Source organism: Peromyscus maniculatus, chromosome 7 (assembly GCF_049852395.1).
Source record: "Peromyscus maniculatus bairdii isolate BWxNUB_F1_BW_parent chromosome 7, HU_Pman_BW_mat_3.1, whole genome shotgun sequence".
NCBI classification, from domain to species: domain Eukaryota; kingdom Metazoa; phylum Chordata; class Mammalia; order Rodentia; family Cricetidae; genus Peromyscus; species Peromyscus maniculatus.
The window spans coordinates 11,880,298-11,893,014 of NC_134858.1; the positions used below are offsets into that span (position 1 = coordinate 11,880,298).

Below are 12,717 nucleotides of genomic sequence, written 5' to 3' on the forward strand. Positions count from 1 at the left end.
TACAGCAGTTTTCCCTGTATTTCTGTAATTCACCCACCTAATGGGCCTGACAATGTACCTAGAAAGCACCATGAGTTTATGATTTTCTTTTGCTCAGTGCCTATAAAGTTCCTGTAACTTTCCAAGTGGAACATGCTATTCAGAAAAACCTGAACCCATATACCCAAGTATAGCTAGAATAAACAACCTCTGTGTTTTATGTTGACAGATTAAAACAGATATACTTCTAGTGCAAAATGCAGCCCCACATCCAATCCTAGCTCCCACTGTGCCTGATGACAGCTTAGACCTGCTGTCCCTCTGGGTTCCCACCCTTTACTTTTCCTTCACAACTATAAGACTTAACTTCTAGAATCAAGAGCCTCCTGAACATCTAGGTGTTACAGAATTCTGTTTGTACTACGAAACGTAAGAAATGGCCTAAAATAGAATAGACCCATTCATATTCCTGAGAATAAATATATGGCAATGTCTGAGTGACTACACCAGTCTTCTCAACAACTCAAATGTAAGCAGTCATCAATAGGTCTGGTCTCTATCAGCCTCCAACCATGCCAGCTGTACCATATGACACTTAGAGAAAAAGAGGGCATACAGTTTGATTCATATACAAATGTCACAAGTCAGTAGAGAACAGGATCTACCACACGATAAGAAAATTTCTGTTAACCAGTCCTTTTGACAATCTTTATCTGTGGTCAGGTAAGAAGCCACTGCAACAAAACTCATAAATGAAGATGGATATTCTTTAATGGTAACTATTTAAAATGACCTTATGCAGTAGGTAAATCTTTGTTTTAATTTCCATACTCCCAATAACTAAAGGGAAGATAGTTTAGGATTAAAATGGAATCAAGTTTAAACAACTTTGTGTAATACTGAAGTTTTAAATTCAGAACATACCTGACTGACATCCAAGAAATCTTTCAAAGTCTCTCTGTGTTTTTCAATTTGCTGCTGCAAGGCTGTCTGTCTCTGCACAAGTAATTCTTCTTGGGCTTTTTGCCTACAGTGTAGAGCTTCTCGTTGTAGATTCAACTGCTTCTGAAGTCTCATGTTGTCTTGCTGAGTTAAAACAGGCTGGGAGTAACTCAAAAGTCTGTTCTGCAATCTTGGGGTCACAGAATCACTAGAAGGAGCTGCACGCTCCTTTTTAGGTAAGTACAACTCACAAAAGCTCTCAGATTTAGCTTCCGCAAAAGGTAATGGAATGAATGGGTGCTCTATTTCCTTGGAGAGAAACAAAGCAGGGATGGCATGCTCAGGAGAGTCACCTTTGTCCTGGCTGCTTGGTTTGTGTAAAAGCAGTTCTTTAGATGTCATTTCTAAATCCAACGGTCTTGTCAGGTTACTGTGTTGAGGTAGAAGGGGCTGTGAAAAGCTCAGATACTCACCACGGGATCTGGGCATCTCAGTATCATCACTTTTGGTTGGGAAAGATCGTAGGGTCCCTTCAGAGTTGGCAACAGGTAGCGCTACCTGTGACGAGACTGAAGAGGAGCTAATCTGTTTGCAAGATACCCTTTGCTCCAATTCATTTAACCTTTGCAAAAGCAGTTCCTCTTGCATTTCCTGGCCAGATCTAATGACTTTCTTTTGCATATCTAACTGCTGTTGAAGTGCCTTCAAGTCACCATGATGAGGTTGGATAAAACGTTCACCAGGTATCTCTTCAAATCTGCATGGTCTGGGAAACACCAACTCTTCCTGGGCTTTCTCAGTAGAATGAAAGGAATTTGTTTGTGCATGGAGGTGCTCTGGATGTGCTGTCAGATTATTCTGCTGAGGTAAGGCAGTATGTGATAAACCCAATGCCCTGCCAGGCAAACCCAGCATCTCAGAACAACCTAAAGATATTGCATCACCACTGTTGGTTGAACGAAGTTCTTGTGTTCTTTCAGAGTCAGAGAGAGAGAACGAAGCGCGTGAATGCTGAGGTATCAGGGGAGAAGATGGACCGACCTGCTCTGGGAATACTCTTTCCTTCCACTCTCTTAGTATTTCTTCATGAGCTTCTTGTCTAGACTGGATGATGGTTTCCCTTTGTGTAGCTAATTGTTCTTGAAGGGCCTTCAAGCTGTCTTGCTGAGGCTGGATAAGCTGGGCTATCTTCACAAGTCTGTCCTGCAACTCTGGTATCTGAAGATGGCTTGAGGTCACTTGACTGTCACCCCCTGTTGAGAGGGGCTGCTGTGTGGTACCAGAGGCAGCAGAAGGCAGGGACACACATGATGAGGGTCCTAAGGAGGGCATGAAGGAAGAAAAACCTGTCTGTTGAGAAGATGAATTTTCCCGAGTTTGAGGACTAAACTGTGAACTCTCTTTTTCTTGGTCTACCCATTCTTGGTGTTCTTGCAAATTATTTTGCAGAGGGAATGTATGTTGTGAAAATCTAAGCAGTCTTTCCTGAAATCCTGGAATCTTAAGGCTTAAGGGCCCTGTACTATCATTCTTGACTGATACAAACTCTTGGAATCTTTCCCATTCAGCTACCTGGGATGGAGAAGACAAGTCACCAGTTTGTTGAGAACAAAGTCCTTTTTCTAATTCATTTTCTTTGTGTGCATATTCCTGAATTTCTTTTCCAGCACCAAGTATAACCCTCTGCAGGTGTGCCTGTTCCTGAAGTGTTGCAAATTGCTCTTGTCTTGTCAAGTTGTGCTGCGGAAAGCCACGAGACTCCTCCTCCAGTGCTGGGGTGATCAAATGATTAGAGGGAAGTATAGTCTCCTCAGATGAATTCAGTTCCTGGGGCCTCTCAGGCTCAGATTCTGAAACTGCACGAGAAGCATCTGAATGCTGAGCAACCACCGAGGAGAGAGAATTTCCTGGCCTAGACCTGGTGTCTTCCAAACTTCCTTCTCTGTGTAGAAGGAATTCCTCTTGTGCTTCCCCTCTAGCCTGAACGGCATCCCTCTGTGTAGCCAACCGTTCTGGCAGCAACTTTAAACTACTGTGTAGAGGGAGGATCTGCTGTAGAAAACTTGAAGACCCATCCTGAGAACTTGAGATTTCAGACTGGCTTGGGAGAAGACCTTTCTGGTTTGTAGGTAAAGGCTGTTCCTGGATTTTTCTATCAGCCAATGTTAGTGAACTAAATGACTGCTGAGCCACTTGATGTGGCCCAGAGGGCCCAGTCTGTTCAGATTGTACAATTTCATCCAGCTTACTCTGTTTATGTGCTAACAAGACTTCCTGGGCTTCCCGCCTAGCTTGAAGGTTATCCTTCTGAACATTGATCTGGTCTTGGAGAAATTCTAAATTAGTTTGCTGTGATAAGACAGGTAGTGAAAAACCCCAAAGCGTGTCCATATTGCCTGAGGAAACAGTGGCATCACTTTCTGCTGAAGATGCCTGGATTTTTCCTGATTCAGCTGAGGTAGATGGCAGTGAAGTAAAGAAATCTCCAGCTGATGATGGGAAGAATACTGGAAGACTAGCCTGCTTTTCCAGTTCTTTCTGTGTGCAAAAAGCCAGCTTTTCCTGGGCCTCTTGTCTTGCTTGAAGAACTTCTTTCTGGAGTTTTAACTGTTCTTGGAGAAACTTTAAGTTACCCTGCTGGGCTGTGATTGTGTCTGAGGATGACAAAGGCTGATCATGCATGTGACCCATTACCGAGTGGTTTATGGAAACTGTACTTTTGCTTATGGTTGTAAAGGGTTCCTGAACTTTTCCAGATTCAAGTTTAACAGGGAGATTAGTAAAAGAACGTTCAGGCACCAGTGGGAGAAATGAAGAAGGTTCAGTTGGCTTAGAAGATATATTTTCACTATCCTCTGATGTTATCTGTTGGGAATCCAAAGTTTGACAAGTTATTCCCCTCAGTGGTTGAGATACTTCTCCAGCATCCAGTAATGTTTGTGGCCCATCATAAGACAAAGTTCTTGAAAGTGCATGAGAATCTTTAGGGACAAATTCATAGTCTCTCTGATGTGCTTCCACTTGAGAGAAATGCTGTAGATGTTCCCGTGACCCCACAGACTGCTTGGCTAATATCTCTGATGCATCTGTTTCTCCTTGCCTCTGTGAAAAGTAACCCTGTCTTAGTGCCTGCCTATGACTTTGATCTAATGCAGGGACCTGTGAGGATTGCACAAGTTGATATTTGCTAAGACTCAGCTTCAGTCTCTGGCATGGATCCCAGTGCTCTGATGCAGCAGTAGGCTTTTGGGATTTCTGTGATGGTCCTGATATAACAGAATCAGGTATCAGTGATGTGGGTGACATGGATGGGTATCTTTCCTTTAATATAGTCTGGTATTCAAGTAATCGTTTCCTGGCAGTTTCAACAGACTGTTTGTGTAACCTATCAAAAACAAATATAAAAACAAATATAAAAACAAATATTACTACTTTAATTACTAACTAAAAAAACCAAACCATCAAATTCTCAAATATTTATACATTAAACCCTCTAAGTAACAATCTAAAGTTGGCCATATTTACAACAAAAAAGTACATTCCCACTGCCCTTGATGAAAACATCATGGCAATTCCTAAGGTAATTCCAATTAGAACTTTATATAAAACAAATAATAAATCCCAAAGATATAGCACACTGTCTTACAAAATTATATCCTAGTTCATACCTGTTTTGTTGTAAAAGCTGATGTTGATAGTTACGAATCATCTGCCTGTGACAGTCTTCATCAGAAATCGTAGCATGTGACACGGGAGCAGGGCAAACCTAAAAATGAATGAAGTAGTTTACTGTTTCTACAATGACAGGGAAGTCCAAAAAGCTCAGCACACAGCTCACTAGCAAACCTGGTCACATCCACACTGGCACAGCACACATCCTGATGAGGAAATCTGTCAGGTGGGCGGAACATAAACACATGACTGCTATCCTCTGGCTTCCCAATGGCATCCTACCTCAGGCTGCTGAGTCTTCTTCCTTTTCTCTTCTTCTTCAAGTTGAGCCCGGAAACAATCAGTTTCTAACCTTAACTTCTGTTGTTCAATTTGTTCAAGTAATTCCAACTGCTTCTGCTTCTGCTCTTCTATCTCCATTATCTAGATAATAAGAGCACTATTGTTTTAACAACAACAGACTCTCAAGGGAAAAGTTCACATACATTGCATGAAGAAGAAATACATGTCATCACCAAAAGGACTTCTCATCCACGAAGTAGTCTTAAATCTGCCATTGGTGTTGCCAAGGGGATTATAGGAGAACCAAGAGAAAGGGGAAAGAAGCACACAGCAAACACCCAAGGGGCAAATGAGTGTAAGGAGAGACCGAATGCATTCTGTCAGCCGAATGTTATGTAAGATTAAAGACACGGTATCAATTGAGATTAAGAAGAACTGAATAAGTCAAACAAAACTCTAGCTCCAGGGCCTGCTTACCTGTTTGTGTCTTGCTGACATTCGAATTCTGACTGCTTCTTCCTGAGGATGAAGCAGTACTGAACTCTGAGGCACAGGTGTGACAGGTGGAAATACAGCAACTGCTACAAGAATCACCAAACAAAAATTAGCTCCAATAATTCAGAAAGATGACCCCACTATGGTACCCTTCTTTACTAAGGAAAAGATGTGAGGAACCACGCAGGTTTAATTTGAGGATGTGACAGAAATACCTTGTTCCTTTCCAGCACCTGCTTGGCAGAAAAATGGCTTATCTTCACTACTCAGTGGTCCAGACTCAATCGTCAGCCTATCAGAGTCCATGACTGTAACAAACACCACTGTCAGTATGATAATATCAAGCTTAAAGGGAGCAAAATAACCTGCATTATTTAGGTCAGATCAACCGCTCTCTCTTGGTCCACAGCAAGTGGACCCTCAGTGAAGGCTCAGTCATCTTTTTGGTAGCTACATACATTAACCAGACAAATATTACAAGAAAAATCAAAGACTAAAGAGGTGCTAGAGAAAGGTCAATGTGCCTTTCCTGGGCTAACTAGATACTAGGGATTTTATGACACCAATTCCCCCATACCAGGGGCCAGTCATTCTGCACAGCGCCCTCATTCAGCCACCTAGAGTGGCATGGCGGATGACAAGGGACACTGTGCTGAATGGCAAGAGGCCTCAAGGAGGCTCAAAGGTTGAAAGAGGGACAGAAACACCACAGAATCACCTCATAAAAAGTTGGAGAATTCAATCAGGTACTATGTAAAGAAAACAGGCTATATTATAAAGCTGACAGTGAGTCAGGTGTAAAATCGCTGATGGTTTGGATTATAGGTAATGAAACAAGAGAACAAGAAGGATATAAACCTTTCTGCTCCAGCAAATAAATTAACATATTACCAGGTACTGAACTGTGGGAGACTTGTAGGGAGTTGGGGGTACAAAAAGCATCTGTATAGGTTGGGAATATCTAGAATTCAATTTGAGGCAAATTTAAGATGGTAATAGATCTGAAAGTGAAAGCATCAAATACTGAGTTGAAATCTAAGGAGGCCAACTTGGGAAACACACACTTTAGATGCTATCAGTAAATACAAAATATTGTACAGTGTGAGTCAGAGGTGAACTAGGGAGTTCTGAATGAAGGAAAACAGAGCAGAGGAATGGGCTCTGGGGGCAACGACTAATGGGTGCAGCAAAAGAAAACACAAAGGAGAGAAACGAGAGAAGTGTTAGGAGGCCTAGTAAAGGATGCAGGCCAAGGCTTCTTGTATACAACACAAAATCCAACTCTCTTTCCTCTCAACAGTTTGGGAGCAAAACATCTCCATATACAAACAAACACACCTTCTAAAAAATATATCCAAAAGATAAATCTCTAAGAAATACAACTGAAATCAGAGCAAGGAGATCTTATTAGTATGATCCTAGTAACTTCTGGAAATATATTTAAGACCCATTCCCCCATTCTTTAAAGTTAACAAATAAGGAAAGGCTCTCTGGTGGGAATGTAAAGAAATATAACACACTCAAAAAACACTAATGTGTTTGTCTTTTAATTAAAGAAGTTTTCTAAAAATCCTCATTAAAAACTAAAGATGTGGGGAGGCTGGGCAGAGTGAGCTGTTTAAGAGGGCTAGGTTTGGTTCCCAACACCCATGTTTACTCACAACCACCTGTAACTCCAGTTTCAGAGGATCTTCTGACGTCTTCTGACTTACTTCCACGTGCACAAGGTGCACAGAACCAGGCATGCACACACACACACACACACCACACCAACTGAATAAATATTTAAAAACAAAAAGACGTGAGAGAATCACCAGGCATATAGCATAGCATACATATAAAACACACACACACACACACACACACACACACACACACACACACACACACACACACACACACACACAGAGAGAGAACAAAGATGTGGGCACAGACCAGTAATAATGCAGAAACAATAAGAAAGCAATAGCCTAAACATTACAAGTAACTAACTGATGTGGTTCAATGACTTCCAGAAGTTCATACAATGAACAACAGCAGTAGTTCAGGAAACTCACTAAGGTGTGCAGCATTCTTTTGTGGCCTTTAAGTAGCAGAATTATCTCTTAACTTTAAATTTTTTAATTGTATGTGTATGGATTAATTTAATTTAATTAAATTAATTGCTGACTGTATGCCTGTGTACCATTTGCCTTCCTCGTACCCTCCCTCAGAGGCCAGAAGCGAGGGTCTGATCTCCTAGGACTGCAGTCACAGAAGACCGTGAGTCACCAGGAGGTGATGGAAACTGAACCCAAGCCTCTGGAATAGCAGTAAGTGCTCTTTTTTTTTTTTGGGGGGGTTTTCGAGACAGGGTTTCTCTGTGTAGCTTTGCGCCTTTCCTGGAACTCACTTTGTAGACCAGGCTGGCCTCGAACTTACAGAGATTCGCCTGCCTCTGCCTCCCGAGTGCTGGGATTAAAGGCATGCGCCACCATTGCCCGGCAGCAGTAAGTGCTCTTAACACTGAGCCTCCTTCCAACCCATTTCTTTCCCTTTCTCATTTCTTTTAGTGATTTACTCATTTTTACTTTATGTGCATTGGTGTTTTGCCTACATGTATGTCTGTGTAAGGGTGCTGGATCCCCTAGAACTGGAGTAATAGACAGTTGTGAGCTGCCATGCAGGTGCTGGGAATCAAACCTAGGTCCTCTGGAAGAGCAGCCAGTGCTCTTAACCTCTGAGCCATCTCTCCAGTGTTAGGAACCAAACCCAGCACTCTTAGCCAGCCTCCCCATATCTTTAGTTTTTAATGAGAATTTTTAGAAAACTTTTAAAATTAAAAGACAAACACATTAGTGTTTTTTGAGTGTGTTATATTTCTTTACATTCCCACCAGAGATCCTTTCCTTATTTGTTAACTTTAAAGAATGGGGGAATGGGTCTTAAATATATTTCCAGAGGTTACTAGGATCATACTAATAAGATCTCCTTGAATTATATATATGATTTGCTTGCTATTCTTTGTTTTCCCATGCATGAGACAACCACCATGCACCCCCACCCCATCCCTCCAGGCTGAAACCAGGGCCCTGAATCTCTACTGCGGTGCTAAACCCCAAACTCATCTGAGCATCGTTTTTAACATCTGAAGAGGGTTTGTGTGCCATCAAATGGACTACCGGAGAAAGCACCTTGCTCCTGCTCGGAGGACAGCGTTCCCTCCTCGAGGGTCATAGCTCCTGACTCCATGGTTGGTGCTTTACTCCCAGGCTCACTGACACTTGAAGTCACTTCACTTTCATCCTCGGATGCAGATTTAATTGTCCACAGAGACTTTTGGCTTCGAATCTTATTTAACAATCTTTTAAAAAGAATTCTTGAGGGGATCTGTTGGGTCTTCATTGCAAAGGGTACTAAAAAAAAAAAAAAGAAATAAAAAGAAAACTTTCATTGCTATAATTACTTAAGCAAAGACACAACTTTATTTTCAATATTTAAAGGTTAGTGTATTCAACAAAATAAACTTAAATTCAAATTTAGACCATTTTCCAACAACATAATACATATATACTAATTTCAAGCTTAACTCTCAGGAGGACATTCACTCTGCTAATCAGCTTGTAACTAAGGTTAAGTTTGAGTCATGCACTGTAAGGTTTCTTACAGTTCTTAGCAGGCTACAGAGAAAAACAATCTTACAGCCTTGAAGTTAAGCACTTGCTTTTAAATCATTCTTGCTAATACGTGAGGCGAATTTTTCTGTGGTTGTAAGCAAATCCTTTCACTTATCAAAAACCAGAAACAAGGTATTTCTTCAAGCACCATTCCACAGAGACAGCATAAGCTAACTAAGAACAAAACTAAAAATTCTCTATGGGAACCAAACTGTGCTGTGGCTTAATCAAAGAAAAAATTAAGAATACCACAGTGGTTGAAAACTGGCAAGTAGTATGTTTTAATACATATTTAAAGAAAAGTTCTAATAGAATTAAAAATGTAGTAAACAGTTCAGCATACAAAAGCTGCATGCTCAGTGCAACAAATTTCACTTAAGTGTCTATCAACATTATCCAGGCCATTGTGCATCATCTCCAGCCCTGACAAGGCTCTTTGTCCTTCCAGTCAATACACCCAAAAGATGACTTAACTGCACTCTACCTCACAACCACACACTAGTTTACCCTGTTCCTTAGTTCTATATAAACACAGAGCCAGGTACTGAGGTAACACTTTCTGGCTTCTTTTCAGTTAACCACTAGTCTGTGACCTACCCATTTTTAAGGCAGATTAATTCTCGCCATCCATCCATCCATCCATCCATCCATCCATCCGTATTTTGTGTGTACACACTAGGGATGGAACCTAGGACCTTACACCTGCTAGGGAAACACTCTACCACTGAGCTACATCGCCAACTTTAATTTGTAATTATTTATCAAAGAGGACTTAGTTTTAAAGAAGGGTGGGTAATAGGAATCCCTAGCCCTTTGTTATTGTTGTTTTCAAGAGACAAAGTATTGCTATTTTGCTCAGACCAGCCCCAAACACCTGGTTGTCCTTGGCTCGGCCTCCTGAACAGCTGAAACTACAGGCTGAGCCACAACACCCAGCTTCCTAGCTATTTATGAAAAGCTGGAAGACTGAGCAACAGTATGCCAGATTGTAACTGGGCTTAGCAGGAAATAGTGTTTCTTTAGAGAATGATAGGCTTCAATTCTGGCTAACTAGAAATATGAATAAAAAGCTCCACTAAATCAGCTAACCCCTGGATGAAATGGTTTAGAAAAAAAAATGTCTTCTTAAAGATACTATTAGCCTAGCAAGAAAATAAGCTTGTTCAGAAGAAATTGTTTCTGGGGAAATCCTGAAAAGCAGGATGGGTAAGACTGACCCTGCTGTCTGCTGAGCCACAGCAGAACCAAACTTGTGAGACTCGGGGTTTGTAGAAAAGACGGGGAGAAGACCTTGAGCCCCCACCACCAAGTCAGAGCCACAGAGCCATTTCCAGTGTAGGGGTGTAGGGACAGATGATGAGATGTAAACCCGAGTGGCAGGACATAAAGGCAATATAGGTAGAAATAAAGAGGAAAAATGAGGTCAGTTCAAAGGTATGGAGATGGTTTTTAAGGAGATACAGAAGTAAAAGAGAAAACTGTTTGATCTGCCTCAGGCAACAGTGATACCATCATTCACTTAATTACATTTATTTATTTACTGGGGAAGGGAATGTGGAGGTCAGAGGACAACTTGCTGGAGTCAGTTCCCTCCTTCCACCATGGAGATCCCAGGAATCAAATTGAGGTTATCAAGCTTGGAGGCAAGTGCCTTTACCCACTGAGATATCGTGCTGGCCCCCATTGTTCACTTAAGTTAGGAAGTGAAGGTTTCAGTAAGCAAGAGATGACTAAGTGCTGGATATGAGTTTTAAGTACCTATGGGACAACCAGTGAGAAAGTTCAACGTTGAAGCCTGGTGTGAAGGATAAGAGATCAAAGTCTGTACAACTCATCATGATACATGAAGTACCCAGCAGTAATAGGATTTCTAATTATCTGGTCAAGTCTGAACATTGCTGAGCCTTCAAATGAATTTCACACAACCTGAAGCTCTCCAGATGGTATCACAGGTGAATGGCTTCCTCCAACAAGTATGGAACTGACCTCTAATGGCAGAAATATGCAGACACTTCCTGCTACTGCTTCCAGGAGAGTCATTATCGGTGCTTAAAAGGAACACATTTTCCTAATTCTTAGCTGATGATTCAATTATTTCCCGTGAGTTGTAACACTCAGCTTACAGGCTTTTACTGCCTGTCTCACTAGACCACGTTAGGTCAGGGTCTGCACTTGAGGGTTCTCATCTTCACCTCGGTTTTCTCGCTCCATTGAAAGGTCCAGTTCTTCATCTTGGAGCTGATCAGACATGGCAGGCAAAGGCTCTGGCTTAAGATGCAAAATCAGGTTTCCTTTCACCTCTGAGTAAATAAACACAGAGACATGTTTTCCTTCTAGTATGACTGAAAATAGCTAGGAAAAAAAGGAACTTGACTATAAAAATCTTAAGGCCCCTTTTACACAAGAACCCATCACAAAATGAACACTGCTCACTACTACAAATGACTTCCCACGGGACATTGAAAAGCACTGCCAGAGCCCCCGAGAGCCCCTTACTCCTGTCTGCACTGTACATGTCCTCAAAGGCGAACTCCAGCTCCCGCTGCCAGTCTTCCTTCACCTCGCTGCGTCTGTACGGCAGTTCAACTAGTTGTGGTGGCATCTGGGCCACTGTCTGCCTCCTCCGTGCCAGGTCCTCTTTCTGCAGCTGTTTGAGTTCTTCCATTAGTCTCTCCTGGTTCTTCAAGAATAAACAGATTAATGACAGCTGAGTCAAACTTCAGATAGTCACTTTAACTGGAGGCAGGGGGGGATATATATGAAGAATAAGGCCTACAATTCCCCTCCTCTTCCATTTGCTCTGACATAAAACATACAACCCTAATTTCTCTGGTCAACAAGTGTCTGCTAGATAACACACTGAGAACATCAGGGGAGATGTCAACCCTAGACTCGTAATGGGACAAAGCAGGTAGCACTGCGAGGTGATACGGCCTAGACCATAAAGTCTGAGAAGTGTCTGCCACCACTGCTCTCCTGGCCGAGGGAAGCCGTTTCGTCACTTTCTGTTCAACCGCCAGGGCTCCTGCAAGGTGCTGTAGTTCAGCTCTCTGTATTTCTCAAGTCCCAGGTGACTAAGACTTAACTGACAATGCTTCCCATCACTCCAAACTCTGATTCCCATGATTAAAGGGGATGTGTGCATCTCTCTATGTGTAGAGTACTATTAACACAAAGTTTAATCAGAATGTCTTAATGAAGCTATCTAATTTAATTTTGATGGTAAAAGACAAAGAAGGGGGATCAGAGAAACCTCCTCAGTTTCTGGGTAAATATTTAGTCACACAGAAGAGGATGAAGCAGTAGGAGAAAAAATAGGGGCAGCACATAGGAACGGCTAAGGCAACCAGAAAACAGCATAGCGTTTGTAAGCCTAAGGCACAGAGGGCAAAGGGATTACAGACACAAACTATAAAACCGGAGGGGACAGAATCCAAATGCCAATTACAACAGACCCAGCAATAAATCCATTCCTAGACCAAAATGTCTTAGGCCAAAGGTTCAGCCAGGGCAATGGAATCTATTAATGCTGAGATGCCATGGTTTGGGATGATTTTTCCTACTTGAGAAATACTAGTTTAGAATCAAGAGGAGTGGCCCCAACGACTGTTTTTTTGATGACAGCATATGTGTTACTTGCTACTTGAGTGAATGCATCACTCCCTCAAAGCATGGTGTGTCACTCCACTGG

The 12,717-nt window shown here is 41.9% G+C and overlaps 1 protein-coding gene across 16 annotated transcripts in view; it reads right to left on the reverse strand.

The window, feature by feature from the left end:
* Positions 1-12,717, reverse strand: part of Cep295 (centrosomal protein 295) — a 45,454-nt gene that overhangs the window by 12,886 nt on the left and 19,851 nt on the right. For 9 of the 16 annotated variants that reach the window (XR_013052609.1, XR_006073929.2, XM_042280439.2 and 6 more), the window contains exons 8-15: positions 11,523-11,706; positions 11,219-11,326; positions 8,544-8,765; positions 5,586-5,678; positions 5,353-5,456; positions 4,876-5,016; positions 4,590-4,687; positions 904-4,306 (exon numbers count right to left, since the gene is read on the reverse strand). Coding sequence is in view for 13 of the 16 variants with exons in the window: in XM_042280439.2 (XP_042136373.1) it covers positions 904-4,306; positions 4,590-4,687; positions 4,876-5,016; positions 5,353-5,456; positions 5,586-5,678; positions 8,544-8,765; positions 11,219-11,326; positions 11,523-11,706 (4,353 nt within the window). In the remaining 3 variants the exon portion in view is untranslated. Of the gene's footprint in view, positions 1-903; positions 4,307-4,589; positions 4,688-4,875; positions 5,017-5,352; positions 5,457-5,585; positions 5,679-8,543; positions 8,766-11,012; positions 11,327-11,522; positions 11,707-12,717 lie in introns of all 16 variants that reach the window. The other 7 variants (XM_076575691.1, XM_076575690.1, XM_076575689.1 and 4 more) reach the window with 2 other exon arrangements.